Source organism: Nelumbo nucifera, chromosome 5, assembly GCF_055504915.1.
Source record: "Nelumbo nucifera cultivar China Antique chromosome 5, China Antique-T2T, whole genome shotgun sequence".
NCBI classification, from domain to species: Eukaryota; Viridiplantae; Streptophyta; class Magnoliopsida; order Proteales; family Nelumbonaceae; genus Nelumbo; species Nelumbo nucifera.
Window position 1 is genome coordinate 41,328,043 of NC_142653.1, and position 21,517 is coordinate 41,349,559.

Genomic DNA, 21,517 nt, shown 5'->3' on the forward strand with positions numbered 1-21,517 from the left:
TTGGCAAGTGCTTCAGTGCTTCATAAATAAGTGTTTATTTTTCGCTTATTGTGGGGTCCCACCACTTAAAATTAATTCATATTCGAATAAATTATTATTTTAAGTGTTTTCAAATAGAGGATAAACTGATTTTTAAGAATCCTTATGTCCAAGAGAAAAAAATCTTTGCAAATAGAGGATAACATGGGGGTTGGCCCGGCAAGACCCACGTCCCAAGCCCGTGGCGTGGGCCAGGCCGGGCCGTGAATCATGCCAATGCTATTTATTTAAAAAATTTGAAAAAACTTAAAATTTTAATTTTATATTAATTTTGAGGTATACAATTGCTTATATACAATAATATATATATATATATATAGATATATATGTGTGGGTCATGCTGGGCCATGCCAGCACATGGGCTACGGGCAACACGGCCTGCTTGGTTGTTCCGTGCTGGCTTGGCTCGCAGACCAAAAACCCCAGGCCCAACATGACCCACACGACTGTATCGGCCCTAGCATGACCTATGTGCCATCATTGGGTGAGCTTAAAGCACTTAAAATCCGAAGCTAAAATGGAACAAGCACTTAAAAAAGCCAACCAATTCTGGCTTATTCTTTTAGTGTTTATTATCAAAATAATCACTTATTTTACGTTATTTTGTCGATCATAAATAAGTGTTTATTTTTCGCTTATTGTGGGGTCCCATCACTTAAAATTAATTCATATTCGAATAAATTATTATTTTAAGTGTTTTCAAATAGAGGATAAACTGATTGTTGTTTTGCTCATTTGATTGATAGAATAAAAAGAAAGAAATGTATGTAAAGAGTATACAAATATATAAGAGAAAGGGCAAAATAGTCCGACAAATTAAGAAGGATAATTTGGGGATTTAGAAATTTTTAAGAAACACATGAACGAATGTTAACGGAGGGGGGAAAGTGTTAGAATTTGAAAGTTTAAGAGGGTCAATTGGATTAGCATCGGTGCGCATGAAGACTCACTTCGATAGTTGAGATATCACCACCTAGATCTCCCATGATGAGTCTCATTCATCATTTGTATACTCTACAGTGTAACCTTTGGACGAAATAACAAACAAAATAGACAATCAATTAATGATGCGTGACTCTAACAAATATCTTGGATGGTTTTAAAAGTTATATTAATCTAGATATCATTCTTGAACTTAGTATGCGATTGGTTCTATTTATGTTTTTTAATTCGATGATTGTATTTTATTTGTTTGTAAAATCAAAAAGGTAATAATTATAATCGTTTATGACAATTAGGCGTCATTAAGCATCAAATCAGCGTAATAGTGAAAAAATACCTAACCATTAGTGGAAGCTTTGTAAACCTTTTCCAAATGCTAAGCATGAACAAAAATCAAAGTCAACTTTTACCATTCTAGATGCCTAGGAAAAAATAAGAAAGGGGAATTGCTGAAATAATACCTACCTAACAGCATTTATTGTTAAACCCACCCATTATTATTGTGAATCCTGTTACTCCTAACTCAAATATAAAAACAAAAAAAACAAAATGGTTTTCATGCAAGGTTATATTATATATGTCCAGTCTCATTGTCCAAGACATATACAAATGGCTTATAGCTTAGGATTATTGGGGCAACTAGAGCACTTTGTTGAAGATTCCTTTAAGCATACACAGACAATAATACATCCTTGTCCTTGTTAAGTTGAAAAAAAATCCAACCAACAAATAAGGCAAGATGTCGGTGGATCTATCATACATGGCCATTCACTACTTCATCTCCACACACAACTTTAGGTGGAAAAACAATTGCCACGTAACCCATTCGGTAGAAATATCTTAGAAAATTTATTGAAACCTCTACAATTCCTATCTTTTGGGTAGATTACATACAATTACCATGTACTTTGGGGTAGCGATATATAAGTACCCTGAACTTCAAAATGCGATAATTGAGTATTTTGAACTCTCAAAAATATACACTCTAGTCAAATGTTGTTAACTAGGGGTGATCATGAAAAACCGGATCAAGCTGAAAACTTTGATTATCGGTTTGATTTTAGTTAATTCATATAAAAGATAGGCGATTAATTGAATCCACCGATTAATAAATATATATTCATATATTATATATATTTATGTATATTATAAATGAATATACATTTATTAATTAAATATAAATATTTATATTATAAATATAAGAAAACCAAAAAACTGATGAACTAATAAACTGGTGGTTAGCTCAACCAATCAAATGGTTAACCAGTTGGCTTCGGTTAGCGGATTTTCAATTGTTGAAGAAAACCAAGTCGTTGCATTGGGATTGAGGAGTGGGTTGAAGACAAACTTCGAAATCATCGTTCCTAGTGTAAACCAAGATAGGTGTATGGAAATCAAGTGGCACAAATTCTCTTCTCTTCACAAGTACATCAGAGTCATCTCCCATTCTTTTCAATGCTTTTTCTATTCGCCCCTTCTAACGATGATGGCAAGGACAACGGTGGTGGCCGCCATTGTCGTAAGGGGTGTCCATGAAAAATCGAATTGAAATGAGAAAACCAAATTGGAAAATGCACTTAATCGGTTTAGTTTTCGATTAAATCAATGATGTGGGCTTCATATTCAACTTCATTGTTCGACACTTGGAACCCAAATTTGAGTGTGTACTCCTACTTCACTTTGTCTGGATTTAGCAAGATAAGTCTAGCTCCGCTTTCTCTTTGATTAGACGAGCCGTCCACATAGAGGATCTAGGGTTCTTCTTCCCAACCGAATGAAGGTTTAATGGTAGTGAATGCCTCCAAGCTTGTTGTTGGCTTATCCGGTTCCAAGGCTGGCATGCTGAACATACATTCTACAATAAAATATGCTAAGACCTATGCCTTGATCCCTAGGCGCGGCTCAAACCGAATGTCAGTCTTCTTGAGACTTTAGACTTCTATAGGGCTTAGTGGAGAGGTTGATCAGTGAAGACGACAATGATGTACACTTGGAAGTAGGCTTATAGTTTCTGAGTTGATACTATAAGTGTAAAGACAAGCTTCTCTATGTTAGGGTACCTAGTCTTGGCTACATGTATGACCTTGCTTATGCAGTAAACAAGTCATTGCACTTTGTCTACATTTAGGGACAGTATCAAGTTGACTACCTTATTGCTTATTGATATTAAAACAGTAGTTCATCCCCCAGCTTGGGCCTTGTCTATAACAATGACGAGACGCGGTACTGTTTAAGTTCATCAAAAGCGAGCTGGCACTCCTTGATCCATTGGAAGTCTTTGGCTTTTTTTATTTCTTGAAAAAAGGGTAGGTATTGCCTTGTCAACTTAGACATAAAGCGGTCGAGGGTGGTGACTTAACAAGTGAGATTTTGGACTTCCTTCACCGACCTCAGAGGTTGCATATCCAAGATTGCTTGGATCTTCTCAGGTTTGGCTTTGATTCCATGTTGGGTTTAACCATATAACCAAGGAACTCACTCAATGTAATGCTGAACACACATTTGTTAAGATTGAGCTTCAGGTCATATTTTCTTAAAACTTTAAATATGTTGGTTAAATCAACAATGTGGGAGTTTAAAAACCTATTTTTTTCTACCATATTGGTAACATAAACTTCAATTTTATTTCCTATTAATTCAGAAAAAAATCTTGTCTACAATATGTTGGTAGGTTGCCCCGACATTCTTAAGGCTAAAGGGCAAAACCTTGTGACAATATAGACCATTTTCAATTACAAAAGTAGTATTCTCTTATTTTGTATGATCCATCTGGATTTAGTTGTAACCGGAATAGGCATCCATGAAACTTAGCATCTTAAACTTCGAGGTGGCGTCTACTAGCTGATCTATTCTAGGGAGGGGGAAGCTATCATTTGGGCTAGCTCTCTTTAGGTCGGTGTAATCTATACACATATGCCACTTCCTATTTGCCTTTTTAATGAGCACTAGGGGTGGATTCGAGCCGAGCCGAGATGAATAGTACCAGGCTCGAGCTCAGCTCGGCTCGACTCGTTTTATATTTTATAAAAATATTTATTATATATTTTATTAATATTTTATAAAAATAAAAATTATATATAAAAAATTTATTTTATATTTAAAAATAAATAATTATAATCATTAATAATTATAATATTTTTATTATATATATATATATATATTATTTTATATAATTTTATTATATATATATTATATATATTTGATCCGGCTCACGAGCCTCACGAGCCAAGCTCTAGTAGGCTCGAGTCTAGCTCGTTTATTAATCGAGCCACTGAATTGGGCTTGAGCTCGAGCTCGAGCTCGATTGAAATCGAGCCGAACCAAGCTTTTCATGAGTCGAGCTCGAGCAGCTCGTGAAAATATTGGCTCGTTGCCACCCCTAATGAGCACCATGTTTGCTATCTAGCATAGGTATTCTATCTTCTATAATGAATGTGGTACTGAAGAGCTTCCCAACCTCCTCGTCAATGGTCTTTCATTGCAATGGGGTGAAGTTTCATTTCTTTGCTTTTCAAGTGAGTTTGCTTTTTAGAGGCTCTTCAAGGTATGATCCAATCTACATTGTCTTCTCAAGCATAGCTTTTGAGATTGGAACTGAGATAACACTCTCCACAAGGTGTCCTCGGTCTTTGTTGGACTCTAGTAGTGGTTTGATGTCTAGGTCGACCACCAACAACTACTTTCCTTTTCCTTTCAATGCCCACATGTAACATTTTTGGGACTCTAGGTGGTCCCCCCACACTACCACAATTGCTTGCTTGGTTGGGAACTTCATTGTCAAGTGGTATGTTGATACCATAGCTCAAAGTGCATGCAAGATAGGGCGACTAAGAATAGTGTTGTAGGGTGATAGTATGTCAACAATCAAAAACTTGTGATTTAAAGAAATCATGTTCAATGTGGTCCTTGTTGTTACCAACAAGTTAAACCTCTCAATAGGGCCGATGATGTCCCATTGAAACCAACGAGTGGTATGTTGGTAAGGATGAGATCCTTCCTATCCAGCTTGATTTTGTTGAATGCTTCTACAAATAAACTATTAGTTGAATTGCCATTATCAACAAATATATGCTTTACCTCGTAATTGGCAATGATCAACTTGATGACTAGGGCATCGTTGTGGGGATGGTGGATTCTTCATAGATTGTCCTCATTAAAGTAAATCATCTCCTCGGTCTAGGCCTCTTCAGGGGGTTCTTTTCTTCGCCCTTCAATTCCTAGATTGTCATTCTTCTTGCCAATGACCTACATCCAGCCAACCATTGTCGACCCACTAGTGATCATGGAGATTACCCCAAGAAGTGGATCTTTGGGCTACTAGGGCTGGTTCCTCGACAACTCGATAGCTCAATCCTCCTTCATGAACTACTTCAAGTACCCATAGTGGATCAACTCCTCAATCTTGACCTTTAGGATCCAGCAGTTCTTCGTGTCATGCCCCTTAGCCTTGTGGAAGTGGTAGTAGCGGTCCTGGTTCTTGTTTGTTGTTTTCGCTTTAGGAGAGAAGGCCACTTCAAGTAGTTAACAGACTTCATCTGCAACAGGATCTCCCCCCTCATCGCATTCAGTGGAGTGTAATTTTTGTGCTTTATCGGGGGGAGTCCTGGAGCATCGACCAAGTGATCTAAAACGCATGGACGACATGTTATCATGGCAGCCTCTTTTGTGGTTACCTCACCTTGATCATCATCCTTGATACGAAAAAACAAAGAAGATAAATGGAGAAAATAATATTTCTTAATGTTGAATTTAATAGGTTACAACGTATTTATAATAGAGTTAGGAATACAATCAGGAAACAAGATGGGCGACTTAAATTAGTATACAAAAAAGAAAGAAATAAGATATATATAGCTAATTAGATTAGAAATATCTCTCCTAGAATTAAGGAGATAAATATAGAATACTAATTTTGATAGAATAGACTAATCCATTCTTTTCCTCTTCTTGCTTGGTTCACTTTGCACATGGACAACTCCTCAACATTCATTTATTTATAAGCTCCGACAAGGAAACCTTTCATGTTATCTAGAGGTTTCTTCGCCAACGAAAACCTCAGGTTAGGGTCTTGGATGCCATGGATTTTTGTAGTCCCTATATAGTCGGGTCAAGGTTCTAGACCTATAGGGACTCAGATTAAACCTCCACAATTACTCTTGGATGTCCTTGTCAAAAAGCTGGTAAACCGTCATGATGTGGTCTTCGGATGACATCAGCTAGTGGAAAAATAATGGGTGGTCAGGAGATCCATAAACTACTTCCCGCTTTTAATTGAGCCCGGTGCCAAACCCGAGTACCACACCTGAGTTATTTGATAGAATGTGATTGGAAGCTCTCCATGTGATCGAGGAGTTAATCCAACCCATCATTTGACTCCAGGTTCAGAGCCTTGAAGTCCTAGGGCTGAGGCTCAACACGGATCTCAAGGTGTCAAACCGGCTAGCTTTTTGGTCTTTGTTCGGGCTCATTTCGTGATCTTCTTCTTCTGGTTGAGCCCACTCTTGGGGGCTCAGGCCAAGGATGCCTCTTATACCTACTCCATTGGGATCCTGCTGTAGAAGTGAGTTGTGAGACTTGACTGAGGTGTTTACACTACTCACCTCCTCGTCTGGGACGTAGTTAGGATCTCACTCTTCTGAGGTATGGGTCTTGGCGAAATCTACTGAGGCATTGTGAGGTTGACGCCGGTTCTATAGTGGGGTGACAGGTCGGTTGTGATTCTAGCTCCGGTGTGTGGCTTTTGTTCATGCCGATACAAGGGGTTGTGTGGCTTTTGTTCATGCCACATCTACCTCAGCTAAAGTGTGAGCTGCATGCCAATACAAGGGGTCCTGGCACAGGGCTAAAACCAAGAATCGTGGCCTTAGATTTATTTGTTGTGGCCCCACCAATATAGACAGACACTTCATCTAATGTGACAGATGTTCTCCCTGTAATCTTTTTCTTCTCCTACTTTATTATTCAGTTCTACTCTCTTATCTCTTCTCTTATGTACATGTCATCCAACTAATGTTATTAGCATTTGAACTTTCAATCAGATACTAGCAGCCTATTGTTTGTCATAAAATCAAACAAATCAGATCATACGTATACGTACACCTCATTAGTATCATGGAGCCTCTATATATTATTTCATAACCTCTGAGGCTCCCAGCTAAAAGGGAGAAGATAGCTCTCACTTTTAACTATTTTCTGTTCCAATATATAGTGAATATGGCTCTAACCAGGGGCAGTAATCACTTTGAACCCTCAAAGTGATGTGATGTGCCGAAATCACTTCCCTTCTATCTTCTCAGTTTGGATATGCAGCTAATTAGAAACAATTAAAGCTGCAGAAATTAATATGGCGTTCAAATTCTAATGAACTTATTTTCATCTCTCTATGAAGTAATGTTCTTTTTTTTTTTTTCATTGTAACGTATGAAAAATTAGATTCTTTCACCTTGACTTGAACTCTTTCCAACCTGGTGACTAACAATCATTTCACATGTTTCATGTAAGAAATGGAGTTGAGCTTTCCCACATTTTTTGTTGAATTTGTGTGTTTTACTTTGTTGATCTGAACTAAAACGAAAGTTATCAATATCACTACTTGTAGGTGCCACCTGAAAGATGCTATTTTGGAAAGTGGAATTCCTTTTAGTAAGGCCCGTGGAATGACCTTCTTTGAGTACTGTGAGACAGATTCCAGGTATAACAAGTTATTTAACAAGGCAATGTCAGTTCATAGCATAATAGTCATGGACCAGATTCTTGACACATACAATGGATTTGAGAGTCTCGAAGAGGTGGTTGATGTGGGGGGTGGGACTGGAACCACCCTAGAAATGATTACATCCAAGTATCCTCAGATCAAAGGTATCAATTTTGATTTGCCTCATGTCATAGCAGAAGCTCCATCCTATGCTGGTAAGAGCTTTCTTTGTCTTGATTTAATTATTATTATATTAGAAAAAATAAATATAACTTCTGTTTATAGATTTCTAATAGAATAATTATAACTATGCGGCAGGTGTGGAACATGTTGGAGGGGATATGTTTGAATGTGTCCCAAGAGGAGAAGCCATTTTTATGAAGGTAAATTAGCTCTTTTGTTTATTTATTAACTAAATTGTAGGGTTATTCATCATATTAGGCAGATTAGCCATATTTAATCACTTATCAAAAGAAATAATAATAATAATCCATGATCTCTAGAAGACCATTACTTCATTGGCCCTTCAATCATAGGTAACAAATTATAGACAGGGTATATATTTAGGAAATTAAAATGCACAGGGTTATGCCAGGGTACTTTCTGTTCTATTCTTTTGTGATTTAATGGCTCCATAATATTGGTTCATTACTAATTCAGAATAGGGGATGAATCAGTCCTTTACATTTTGTTTCAAATATCTGTTTTCTGTTGTTCTATTTAATGAAATACTATTCTAGTTTTCTTGATATTTGTAGTGGATACTTCACAATTGGAGTGATGAACATTGCTTGAAGCTTTTGAACAACTGTTGGAAAGCCCTACCAAAATCGGGAAAAGTGATTGTTGTGGAATCAATTCTTCCAATGGCTCCAGAGAATAGTAACGCCTCTAAGGTTGCCTTCCAATATGATTTAGTCATGCTAGCTCTTTTCTCCGGAGGAAAAGAGAGGACGTATAAGGAGTTTGAGGCCTTGGCAATAAGCTCTGGTTTTGCTAAATGTGAAATTGTTTGTTGTGCTTACCACACTTGGCTTATGGAGTTCCACAAATGATCACATATTTTTACCTTTGAAAGATATTGTGGTTTTTAAATTTTCACCATTATAAGAAAGTAGTCTGCTTGATCTTATGGTGTGCATATTCTGTCATGTCTAAACATTTTGTTCATTGAGTCATATTACAAATACTTTTCTAATTTGTGGGGTGTTAGAGTATACAAGTAGAATCTTTCCCAAAACACATGCCTCGCCCTGATAGAACCTTTTTTCTGAAGTCCAAACTATATGGACAGACTCTGCCATTCCTACCGCAAGCCCAATGATCGCAGAATCCAAATCAGCTGTAATCTCTTGGGACGTCCCACTAGTGAGTAGAGGTGTAAATCGGATTGTGCCACTAGCGGCCTGGTACAGAAAACTGTATATTGGCGACCATGTAATTGGCAAGTGCTTCAGTGCTTCCTATGGCCTTGAAAGTCACTACAGAATTAGATGAGTTCGAGATCATATCTAGAGCTGGCCCTGATGCGTACCTCTCGGCTTGGCTCCTGTCTGCAAATTTTTCACCAACAGCCAGGACGGAGTGTCTCTTCGACCCCTGCTTCTACTGCATCAGGACAAGTTGCTCATGGATAGCTGGTATGTTTGAATATGTCCCCAAAGGAGAAGCCATTTTTATGAAGGTTAGTTCTTTTAGGTCTTGAGAGGGGTAGACTGGATATGTCCCACGATATCTAGAAGAGAATTACATTCACCATGAATCTCTTTGTAGTATCAAGTCATTTAAAGCAAATAAAGTTTACAAATCAAGAAAGTCATAATGTCTATTAGTCCTTAAATCAAGGAAGTGATAAAACATAGACAGAGAGTATTTAGGAAATTAAAATCCACAGTATTATAGGGTACATTTTCGATATATTCTTTTGTGATTTAATGTCTCCAAATATATATAGATATATATATATATATATATATATATATTTTAATTTTCGTGATTTTTGTAGTGGATACTTCATGACTGGAATGATGAAGATTGCTTAAAGATTTTGAGAAACTGTTGGAAAGCCCTACCAAAGTCAGGAAAAGTGATCATTGTTGAATCAATTCTTCCAATGGCTCCAGAAGCTAGTTACCGCTCTAATATTGCCTTCACACATGATTTAGTCATGCTAACTCATTGCCCTGGAGGAAAAGAGAGGACACAGAAGGAGTTTGAGGCCTTGGCAATAGACTCGGGCTTTGCTGGTTGTGAAATTGTTTGCAATGCTTACCATACTTGGGTTATGGAGTTCCACAAATAATTAGTTCCTTTTTTTTTTTTTTTACTTTTGAACTTGTTTGTGACTTTTTTAAATTATGCATCCGAATAAGAATGAAATGCAGTTTGATCTTTATGGTGTGCATATTTTATTTTCCAAAAACACATGCTTCAATCTGGTATAATCTTTCCTAAATTCCAAAAACACTGGACATATATTCTCTTGTTCCTAAAGCATGTCTATGATCACAATGTTCATATTTCCTGCTATCTCCCGAGTCCCCATGATTAGGGGTGTCAATGGACCAGTTTTGGATCGGACCCATTCAAACCAAATTCAATTTGTGTGGATTGGACAGACCAATAAGATATATGAATTAGACCAGTCCAAAGTATTTATTGGATTGGATTGGACATGGTCCATCCATATTGAATTTATATTAGATTGGGTTGGATTGAGTCAATATCTGATCCATTGGTAAAAGATAAGAATATAGGTGTCAATGGACCAAATTTGGATAATTAAAACAAATTTGAACAGGTTACTAGATGGCCCAGTCCAGTCCAAAATGATCCAAATTTGATCCATTGACACCTACTGATTCATTTATAATGGACTTACATTGGACTGGATCAGATTGGACCAAATTCAGTCCAATTGACACTCTTACCCATGATGAAACACCAACACGCCAGTGACGGAAATCAATTGAAAACATCACCTAAAAATGTGCTTCTCTCATGATGACCACGTGGATAAGCTTAGGTTCCAATCTCCGGATGAGATAAAAAGCTTATCATTTTGGGAAGACCGATGACCTATCCTTGGTCATCTCTTTGAAAATAGACCAAACAAACAATATTTGAGAGGAAAGGACAAATTAATTATCATTAAGCTGGTGAAAATAGACCACACTCTATGCACCCATGCTCACCCGTGAATTGGCATCAATCTCAAGTTGGCACCAACCCCAACAGTGCTTTGGTCCTACAAATTCTGACCCTGTATTGAACCGTCATTCTTCCTTTTTTTTCCATGTTTTGAATACAAAGATGAATTGACAGTCTGATAGGTTTGGTGTTTTCTTTTGAAGTTTCCAATATTATTTTACCTAAAACTAATGAAAAAATAATAATAAATTAAACCAATAAAATTAATAGTTTTTTCAAAATAATAATAATAAATTAGCATTAAGACAAAAAAGAAAAGAAATTTATCTAGAGAATAGGAAATTGACCATTCTCACAAAAGCGTAATTTATATTGTGATTGGATAAACTAGACATAACCCAATAAATAATACTTGAATTGAACATAGATGGCTACCAGTTAATTGGAAATGTCTTAGAATTCCATCATCAAATTTTCTTATAAAAAAAACCCATGTAGTGCACGGGTCCCGACTAGTTAATACATAAGGTTAAGAGAAACAAAAGCACTACTCCATTCAAAGAATGAGAAGTTGTTGGTAGTCTTCTCTAAGAAGCTTTGCAATGTCATTTGGAATTGGATGCATCGAGGTATAGGTGAAAAAGTTCCATTGATCAATACCTTTATTAGTGGAGCAGTTTGCAACACAGTTTCCTTCTTAGGCCCCGTTCACTTTTTGTTAAGTTACTTACCCAGGTAAATGCAATTACCTGGGTAAGTTCTTCTTGGAAAACACTTATCCGGGTAAGTGTTTTTATTCATTTTCTTTTATTCCCCAGGAAAATAAGGGAATGACCATTTTAGCCATAGAAATTCATTATTAAAAGGGGCATTTTTGTCCCATTCAAGTGTTGGCAACTTTCCCCTTGTGTGGGAAAGATATTTACCCATCTAAGAGATGGGTGTCACTTTTCTGTATAAATGATACCCAGGAAAATATAATTTCCCGGGTCCTCGCATAAAGCTGACAAAAGAACATGGGATTATTGATCAAGGGGATTCCCATTGACCAACTTTCCCCCCTCTCAAAATCTAAAAAAAGAACGTCCCCTTAGAGTGTGACAAAAATTAAAAGGCCTAGCCTGTCCCATTCTTTTAATTTGGAAAAATGAAAATGATGATCTTTCAAGAATCTAAGGTATAGCAAACTTCTCATTTCTCAAGGAGGATATCAACGAATGCCATAATTATTACCACTCCACTTCAATAGTCATAATGCCTTTTGACTGAAATAAAACTGCAAATCATCTCTAAGAGAATTGCAAATTAAAACATCTCCATGGGTGGAGGTTTAAATTCTTAAAAAGAGTGTGAATTTATATTCCATAGATATTTTAATTCATATGAATTAGGTAAATCTAAATACTCTGATTTGAGCGTAGATTCAGAAAAATTTGGACATTGTACAGAGGCACCAACAAATTTTTATAGAATATCTATAATTTAAAGGCAAGATGGAATAGTACTTTTTGCAAAAATTAAGTAATCATTTGCAAATTGCAAGATGGTGATGAAGGTGCATCTGTAGAATCTTTACAACCAAAATGGATTTGCAGGAGAGAAACTTCAAGAACAAACTTCTTAGAAATATTCAACACAAAGAACAATCATATATGTTCTATAACTTTTACTCAGAAAGGAAGTTGTTTTATGAAGATTTTTTTCCAAATTCTCACCCATACTTTAGCATTCTTGTGAGGATTTTACACTTGGCTATGTAAATGTCAAAATAGCTTTCTCTTTTTCCTAATTGAGTTATAATTGTCATGTTGTCGAAGCCCTCAGGACTATTATGAATTAACGGTTGGCCACATATATACCCATTTGCTGTTGATGCTGCTTTAGGAACTTTGGGAGCTTCTAGCATGGTTTTTGACTTTCATCTAAAAGAATCATTAATAACTAATACAATTACAAACTAAAACTATAATGGATATCTTAGTAATCGAGGCAAACTAAAGGGCTGGTCTCAGTAAACACATCAGTTAAAATATAGGGGGTGTCTTAGTAAATGACCCTAAAATGGGTTGACAATAGTATTATTTGTTGGGTTTTCTCTCAAAAGGAGGTTGAGTTTGTCATTTTCAACCCTATAGGATCCACGACTACATAGCCTTGTAGGATGAATGCCATGCAGCCTTGTCAGATTTATGACCTTGTAGTCCTATGGGATTTGCAACCTCACCCTGGTAGCTGAGACAAGTCACCCCAACCAACTTGGTGGTATATCAGTTTCAGCCTTGGTAGGATAAATCTCCCCAGATCTATCCAACGGTTTTGAAGATTCTGAACTAACACGAGTCTCATATGTGTCCTGTTTAAGCGTATTACACAGAAACACACCATAATAACATGAATCAAATATGTATTTTATTCATTTACAATAAATGTCATAATGTACATCATGCTGATTGGAGATAAGGGAATACATTGTATAACACCAAATAAAGCAAGTTTATGATCACAAAGTTCATATGTGTTACGATCTCTTGATCAGTCCCCATGATGATCAACTTGTCCTGAATCAGTAGAAGCAGGGGTTGAAGCAACATTCCATCCTAGTTGTTAGTGAAAAAAATGCAGATAGGAGCCAAGCCATAACACCTTTCAACTTGGTCATTGTCCCGGTTGACGAGAGCATTTCAGAACATAGTAGCTCGTTAGTAGAGACATGACGCAGTCGAGCATGGTTGTTGCATCTGGGTTTTCAATGTGAAGGTGCAAGGCAATCTCTGAAGCCGAGAGGTACGCATCAAGGCCAGCTCTAGATATGATCTCGAACACATCTAGTTCTGTAGTGACTTTCAAGGCCCTAGGAAGCACTATAGCACTTTCAAATTGCATGGCCACCAACATACAATTTTCTTCTTCTTTCCCTTGATTTGGGGTTTCCAAGTGATTATTGATGATTAAAGATGCTCAAGTCATGGCTGAGCTGGTCCTATGAGACACATGGCCGCCCAGCTATCGCCCTGCCATGTCATCCTACATAGGCCACGTCGGCCTAGCTCGACCGAGCTATACTATTACTGTGGCCCCCCGTCTTATCCTTCCAGCCACGTCAACTACACATCATGCGGATTAAAATGGAAATGGATCGTAGATTAAAATCCATATCTATGAAATGAACATGAATCAAATTAGGTTGTGGACTGATGTTTGCTCTTTTATCAGAAAATGGCAAATGGATCTTTTGCAAAACTGCTTGATGACAACAAGTTGAAGGGCCCAAACTATGCTGACTGGTATAGGAACCTTATGCTGGTCCTAGTATCTGAAAAGCTGGACAAAGTGGCAAAGAATCCTGCCCCGGAGCGTCAGGGCGATAGGGCTTCTGAGGCCCAAAGGAGAGACTATCAAGAATGGGAGGAGAAAAACTCCCTTGCCCGGTGTTACATCATTGCCTCCTTGGACAACCCAATACAGAGGTCGTTCGATCAGATCGAGCTTGCCAAGGACATATTGGACAGTCTCAGGACGATGTATGAAGAGTAGAATCGTTCTACTCGACAAAAGGTCTTGAAACAGTTCATGACCACACAAATGAACAAGGGCCAACAAGTTCACGACCATTGTCTTCGGATGATGGGATACATCAACGAACTGAGGCTCTTGGATCCGGGCTGGACCTTGTGACCCAGATAGATGCTATCCTTAATTCTTTGCCTCCTTCCTTTAATCCGTTCATCATGAACTATAACATGAACAAGCAGAATGTCAGCTTGCAAGAGCTCAGCAATATGTTGCAAAGAGCTGAAGAACTGATTAGAAAGGATGAGCATGTAGCTATGCTTGTTGAAGCTAGTAAGACAGGCAAAAGAAAGAGGAAGGCAAAGAAGCCTCAGAAGAAAGCCACTAAGGGCAAAAAGTAGAAGAAAGACAAAGCATCGGATGCCTGTCACTTCTGCAAGATGACTGGCCATTAGAAAAGGAACTGTCCTGCCTACTTGGAATCCAAGAAAGGTAATTTTGAAACTTGTGTTATAGAAAACAATCTGTTGGTTGCTTCTGCGTCCTGGTGTATTGATTCCAGGGCTTCAACTCATGCGTGTAACTCACTGCAGGGGTTCAAGGTAAGCAGAAAGCCAAGTGAAGGAGAAGTTATACTCTACTTGGGGACTACTGCAACTGTTGCAGACGTGGCCATAGGAACCGTGGAGTTACCTTTTAGAGAAGGAACAATTGTACTGAAAGATTGTCTTTATGTACAAAATTTTAGGAGAAATTTGATTTCTGTCTCAAAACTGTGTGCAGATGGTTATTCTGTCTTCTTTAGTAATACGATTACTATTAAAAGAAATAACAGATTCATCGCATATGGGGAACTGGAGAACGGTCTCTATGTTCTACATCCTTCTCTAGAAACTAACATAACCGAAACTGCATCGGCTGAAATCCCCAAGAAGAGAGCCTGTGATACAGTTAATCCCACGTGCCTGTGGCATTACCGACTTGGCCACATCGGTGTTGACCGAATCACAAGGTTGGTAAAGGATGGTCCTTTGGATTTTTTAACTGTAGAAGATCTTCCCACCTGTGAGCCTTGCCTACAAGGCAAGATGACGAAACGACCATTTAACGGTAAGCCTGAAAGATGTACAGGCACACTTGACCTAATACATACTAATGTATGTGGTCCCCTGAGTGTTAGGACACGAAATCAACACGTGTATTTCATCACCTTCACAGATGATTTTTCACGATATGCTTACGTGTTCCTAATGAGGCACAAGTCCGAATCCTTTGAAAAGTTCAAAAAGTTTAGACAAGAGGTCGAGAAACAGTTAGGGAGAGAAATTAAAGCCCTTCGATCAGATCAAGGTGGCGAGTATCTATCTGACGAATTCAGGGACTACTTAAAGGACAATGGGATAGTATCACAATTTGCTCCTCCTGCTACACCACAACTTAACGGTGTTTCAGAGAGGAGGAATAGGACCTTATTAGATATGGTCCGGTCGCTTCTCATACACTCAGAGTTACCCACATCCTTTTGGGGTTACGCATTAGAGACTGCGATTTACGTGCTGAATCGGGTTCCAACCAAATCGGTTCCGAATACTCCATATGAACTTTGGACCGGAAAGAAACCAAGTGTCAGACACTTGAAGATTTGGGGTTGTCCAGCACACGTTAAAAGAACGAGTGCAGACAAGTTGGAATCCAAGACCAGTTGTTGCCTATTTGTAGGCTACCCAAATGGCTCTGTACATTACCTATTATATGACCCAAGTGAGTAGAAAATGTTCTGCAGTCGAAATGCACAATTCTTGGAAACCGATTACATCCTGGACACCCATCGTCAGGAAGTTGTTCTTGATGAGGAGAGCTCAGGAGCAGTGGAAGATGTCCTACAAGTTCCAGGTAGTGACCAACCTAGAAGATCCACTCGGGTATCCAGGCCACCAGTCCGTTATGGTTATGACCAGGATAGTTACCTAGTGGAAACCTTGACTAGTGAGGAGGATCCCGTGACTTATGCGGAAGCTATGTTGAACATAGATTCCCAGAAGTGGGTGGAGGCCATGAGAGCAGAGATGGACTCAATGGAGACCAATGGAGTTTGGACTCTAGTAGATCCACCCTCCGGGGTAAAAGCAATCGGATGTAAATGGATTTACAAGAGGAAGAAGGGCCCCGATGGTAGGGTTGAGACCTTCAAATCTCGTCTGGTGGCGAAAGGGTACACTCAGAAAGAGGGCATCGATTATGAGGAAACCTTTTTTGCCTGTGGCCATGCTTAAATCCATTAGGATCCTGCTAGTTGTAGCAGCATACCATGATTATGAGATTTGACAGATGGATGTCAAAACTGCATTCCTAAATGGAGATCTTACTGAAGATATCTATATGCAGCAGCCGCAAGGCTTCATTGCTACAGGTTCGGAAAACATGGTATGTAAACTTAATAGATCTATTTATGGACTTAAGCAAGCTTCTAGAAGTTGGAACATCCATTTTGACTCTGCTGTCAAATCGTTTGACTTTGAGCAGAATCCGGATGAACCCTGTGTTTACAGGAAGACCAGTGGTGACAAGGTTACGTTCTTGGTTCTATATGTAGATGACATTCTTCTCCTTGGGAATGATGTAGGAATGTTAACTACACTGAAAGTATGGCTTTCACAACAATTCTCCATGAAAGATCTTGGAGAAGCCTCCTATATACTGGGTCTTCGACTCTATAGAGATAGATCGAAGCAGATAATAGGATTATCGCAATCTGCTTACATTGACAAAATAGTCAAAAGATACAACATGGAAAACTCTAAGAAAGGAAATGTTCCTTTCTGGCATGGAGTCATTCTCTCCAAGAAGATGTCTCCCAAGACTTCTGAGGAGATTGATGACATGAAAGACGTTCCCTATGCCTCTGCCGTAGGGAGCATCATGTATGCCATGCTTTGCACTCGTCCTGACATTGCTCAGGCAGTGAGTGTGGTAAGCAGATTTCAGGCCAACCTAGGGCAGGAGCACTGGACTGCTGTGAAAAACATACTTAAGTACCTTCGAAGGACAAAAGAGTTTTGTCTAGTATTCGACGATAGCTCACTACAGATCCAAGGGTATACAGATGCCGATTTCCAGTCGGATCTAGATGATAGAAAGTCTACATCTGGATATGTTTTCACGATAGGATCGTGTGGCCCCCGTCTTATCCTTCCAGCCATGTCAACTACACGTCATGGGGATGAGCACAATTACAGATAAGGAGGAGTAAGGAAAGATGATTCCACAAGGAAATGGGACTCTATCTCGAGTACCTCTGGCCAGGATACGTATCTTTGGCTATAAAAAGGCACTCCATGCTCGAGGGACCAACGTATCTTTGGCACAAAAATAAGGTGTTGGGCTCCAACACCTTGGGCTAGTACGATAGAGGGCCCCATACATTGGGTCCCACTAAAACCTTCCGTCCCATTGAGCCCAACATGAATTCAAGAAAATAAATAATAAACAAAAAGAGGGGGGAAGAAATTCTGGTTGGATCTTGACCGACCACATTATCCATGAGGTGTTATTACACCTAGCTAACAAGTGGCTTCTTCATAAATGATTTCCCAATTAGTTGAACATGGCCCCATAATTAAGGGAGATTGATTCAATTGTCATTTCAGTCTAGAGAAGAGCATTTAAATTGAATTATCGGATCTCAATGGCATCCAATTTAATCTAAGTTAAGAAGGAATGTTACAATTAATCAATTGGATTTCCTTTTATGTGTAGAACCAACCATGTGCCAAATGGCACTTCGTTCCAAGTACAATTAGGGATTGAAATTAACTTCAATTAAATGACTTAATTACCTTAATTAGGTCAACAAAATGATCACCGATATGTCAATTTAGTGCCCCCATTTCAATTAACATTAAATGGTGATGAATTGAATTGAAACCATTCAAGTCAATTCAAATATTTCAAACCAACTCATCGTCTATTGGTGAACCTCTATAATTAGAGGAGAAAACAAGTGGAAGCTCCCATTTGGCTCCCCCCTTTCAACTACTGCTTCCATTGTTTTTGAAAAAGGAGAGGAAGTGCGCTGCACTAAGATCAAGGAAAAAAGAAGAAAGGCCCCAACTCTTGAATTGCCGAAGCACCTAAATTGCTACAACTTCGTGCCATAATTATTAAGGAGGATATCAACGAATGCCTTAATTATTATCACTCCACTTCAATAGCCATAATGCCTTTTGACTGAAATAAAACTGCAAATCATCTCTAAGAGAATTGCAAATTAAAACATCTCCATGGGTGGAGGTTTAAATTCTTAAAAAGAGTGTGAATTTATATTCCATAGATATTTTAATTCATATGAATTAGGTAAATCTAAATACTCTGATTTGAGCGTAGATTTAAAAAAAATTGGACATTGTACAGAGGCGCCAACAAATTTTTACAGAATATCTATAATTTCAAGGCAAGATGGAATAGTACTTTTTGCAAAAATTTTTACAGAATATCTGTAGAATCTTTACAACCGAAATGGATTTGCAGGAGAGAAACTTCAAGAACAAACTTCTTAGAAAGATTCAACACAAAGAACAATCATATTTGTTCTATAACTTTTACTCAGAAAGGAAGTTGTTTTATGAAGATTTTTTTCCAAATTCTCACCCATACTTTAGCATTCTTGTGAGGATTTTACACTTGGCTATGTAAATGTCAAAATAGCTTTCTCCTTTTCCTAATTGAGTTATAATTGTCATGTTGTCGAAGCCCTCAGGACTATTATGAATTAACGGTTGGCCACATATATACCCATTCGCTGTTGATGCTGCTCTAGGAACTTTGGGAGCTTCTAGCATGGTTTTTGACTTTGAATACTGTGGAAAAGGACAACTATCCATTGTCATTCAATGGTTAGGTTTCTACTCTTCAAAAGAAAATAGGCTTAAATCCCTTATTTTCTTTTTCAATTATTAGTTTGGTTTGATGGCATTCGTGTCAAAAATGTCACTTTACACTTTGATCTAAAAGAATCATTAATAATTAATACAATTACAAACTAAAACTATAATGGATATCTTAGTAATCGAGGCAAACTAAAGGGCAGGTCTCAGTAAACACATCAGTTAAAATATAAGGGGTGTCTTACTAAATGACCCTAAAATGGGTTGACTAGTAAGCGGAATGTCACCTAAGAACTTGTTGGAGCTCAAGTCAATAGAAATCAAAGTCGTTGCTTTTGAGATTTCTGACGGCAATTCACCTGAAATTCTAGTATTTGCAATGTATAACTGCCACAGTGCTTTGGCATTCGTGATGTCGAACGTAACGGCTCCTTCCAGGTGATTCATAGTGAAATCGATGATGTTGAGGTTGGGCAAACCCTAGATTCCAGTAGGGATGCTGCTAGAAAGGGAATCATTGCTTACGTAGAATAGAGTTAGAGTCGAACAATTTGTGTAAGTAGCTGGAATTTCTCTAATAAACTTGTTATGCAGCATGAGCAAGGCTTTCAATTTGTCGTTCTTGCACATATCAGGCGGAATCAGACCCGTCAAATAATTCTCAGAGACATCGATGGTATTGAAGTCTGTCCAGTAACCAAGCCTCTGAGGGAGAGTACCACTTAGGTTGTTCCAGTAAAGCGTCAAATTCACGAGATACTTAAAATCCCCAAACTCTTTGGGCATTTCTCCCGATAGATTATTCTCGAAGAGTTGTAGAGAGATGAATTGTGTCAGGGACCTGAGTTCTGAGAGATCTCCTTCGAGATTGTTAGTTGAAGTGTCAAAGTTACGAAGACTAGTGAGCTTTCCGAACCCGGGTGGGGCTTACTGTCGATATGGAGAGGCTTGGAGGCTAGACCGACAACAACGAAAGTATTGAGGCCACCCGTGTAAGTACCCATCTGGATGAAGACATAAGCAGCAATACCGTATGGGACGGAAGTGGGTGGTGAGAACTTAGAACCCATCTCGCTTGACGATGCCACCATCGAGGATCAGATCGTGTTCAAGGGACGGTGGCAATGGAACAGGCGGAGGGGAAGTGGGTGGTGAGGACTTAGAACTATTTTAGTAAAAATAGATGTTGTAAACGGGTAAAATGGGTATTTAAAAAATGATAATCTCTTTAACGTTTTCTGCCTTGGTTATTGATGGAAGGGGGGTATTTATTGAATTTTTAAAAAATAAAAGGGAGGTGTTTGCTAAAATAAAACTATAGGAGGCATTTTATGATTGTCAGAAACTTTAGGGGGAGGTTTTTGTATTTTATCCTATTTTTTATGACCTCCTAAATCTAGGATAAGATAATTAATTGATCTAGGTATCTTCAATGATTGCAAGGTCGTTATCATCTATGGGACATTTTCTTAAAATCCGCCTTAACCTAATCTCCACCAGTTACGTTGATAATATGGATATTCCTATGACTTTAGTGAAAGGAAATGGAAGCTCACCAGAGGATCTCTAGTAGTGTCCAAAGGAGAGAAAGTGAATACTCTCTATGTGATATAAGATGCAATATGCAATAAGGAGGTGGAGGTATTGCCTATTGCAAGACAAGAGGTACTACTTATTGTAAAGGTTTTCATCTAAAGATCTACTTTGTTTGCTTGGAAAAAAAAAAAAAAACATAAAGTCTCCTTCCAATAGTTTGCCTCTCATCATAATAACAACCTTCTTGGCCTTATACATATTGATATGTGTTCTATGAGTTTTAGAACTCTTGGTGGTGCTTTATACTTTGTTACATTCATTAATGAAGGAAATTCTATGCTTATAATCTTAAATCCAAAGATCAAATGTTAATATTATTTAAACACTTTCATGTTAGTGTTGAAAGAGATATCAATAGAAAATTGAAGTGTGTAACAATTGGTAATGCGGGTGAGCACCTAGGCTCATTTGATAACAATTGTAGAGAATATGGTATCAGATTGGAAAAGATTATTCCCAAGACACTTAAAAAAAATAGAGTAGTAGAAAGGATGACACACACCATAGTTGAAAGAATTAAGTGCATGCTCTCTCACTCCAAGTTGTCCAATCCTTTCAGGGGAAAAGCCATGAGGACCACAATAGACTAAATCAATCTCTCTTCCTCTATTCTACTAAGAGGAAATGTTCTTAAGAGAGTTTCGAGAGGAAACGACAATCCGTATGAACACCTACAAATCTTTGGCTACCGGGCTTTGGTCCA

The 21,517-nt window shown here is 38.1% G+C and overlaps 1 protein-coding gene across 1 annotated transcript in view; it reads left to right on the plus strand.

Moving 5' to 3' along the window:
- The window catches only part of LOC148791455 (caffeic acid 3-O-methyltransferase 1-like), a 31,035-nt gene extending 20,956 nt beyond the window's left edge, over positions 1–10,079 (plus strand). Inside the window, exons 3-7 of the mRNA XM_088888186.1 lie at positions 7,558–7,890; positions 7,994–8,058; positions 8,434–8,729; positions 9,125–9,359; positions 9,681–10,079. Coding sequence (XP_088744312.1) covers positions 7,558–7,890; positions 7,994–8,058; positions 8,434–8,729; positions 9,125–9,359; positions 9,681–9,977 — 1,226 coding nt within the window. The 3' untranslated portion in view covers positions 9,978–10,079. The remainder of the gene's footprint in view (positions 1–7,557; positions 7,891–7,993; positions 8,059–8,433; positions 8,730–9,124; positions 9,360–9,680) is intronic.
- The last annotated feature ends 11,438 nt before the right edge of the window (positions 10,080–21,517 follow it).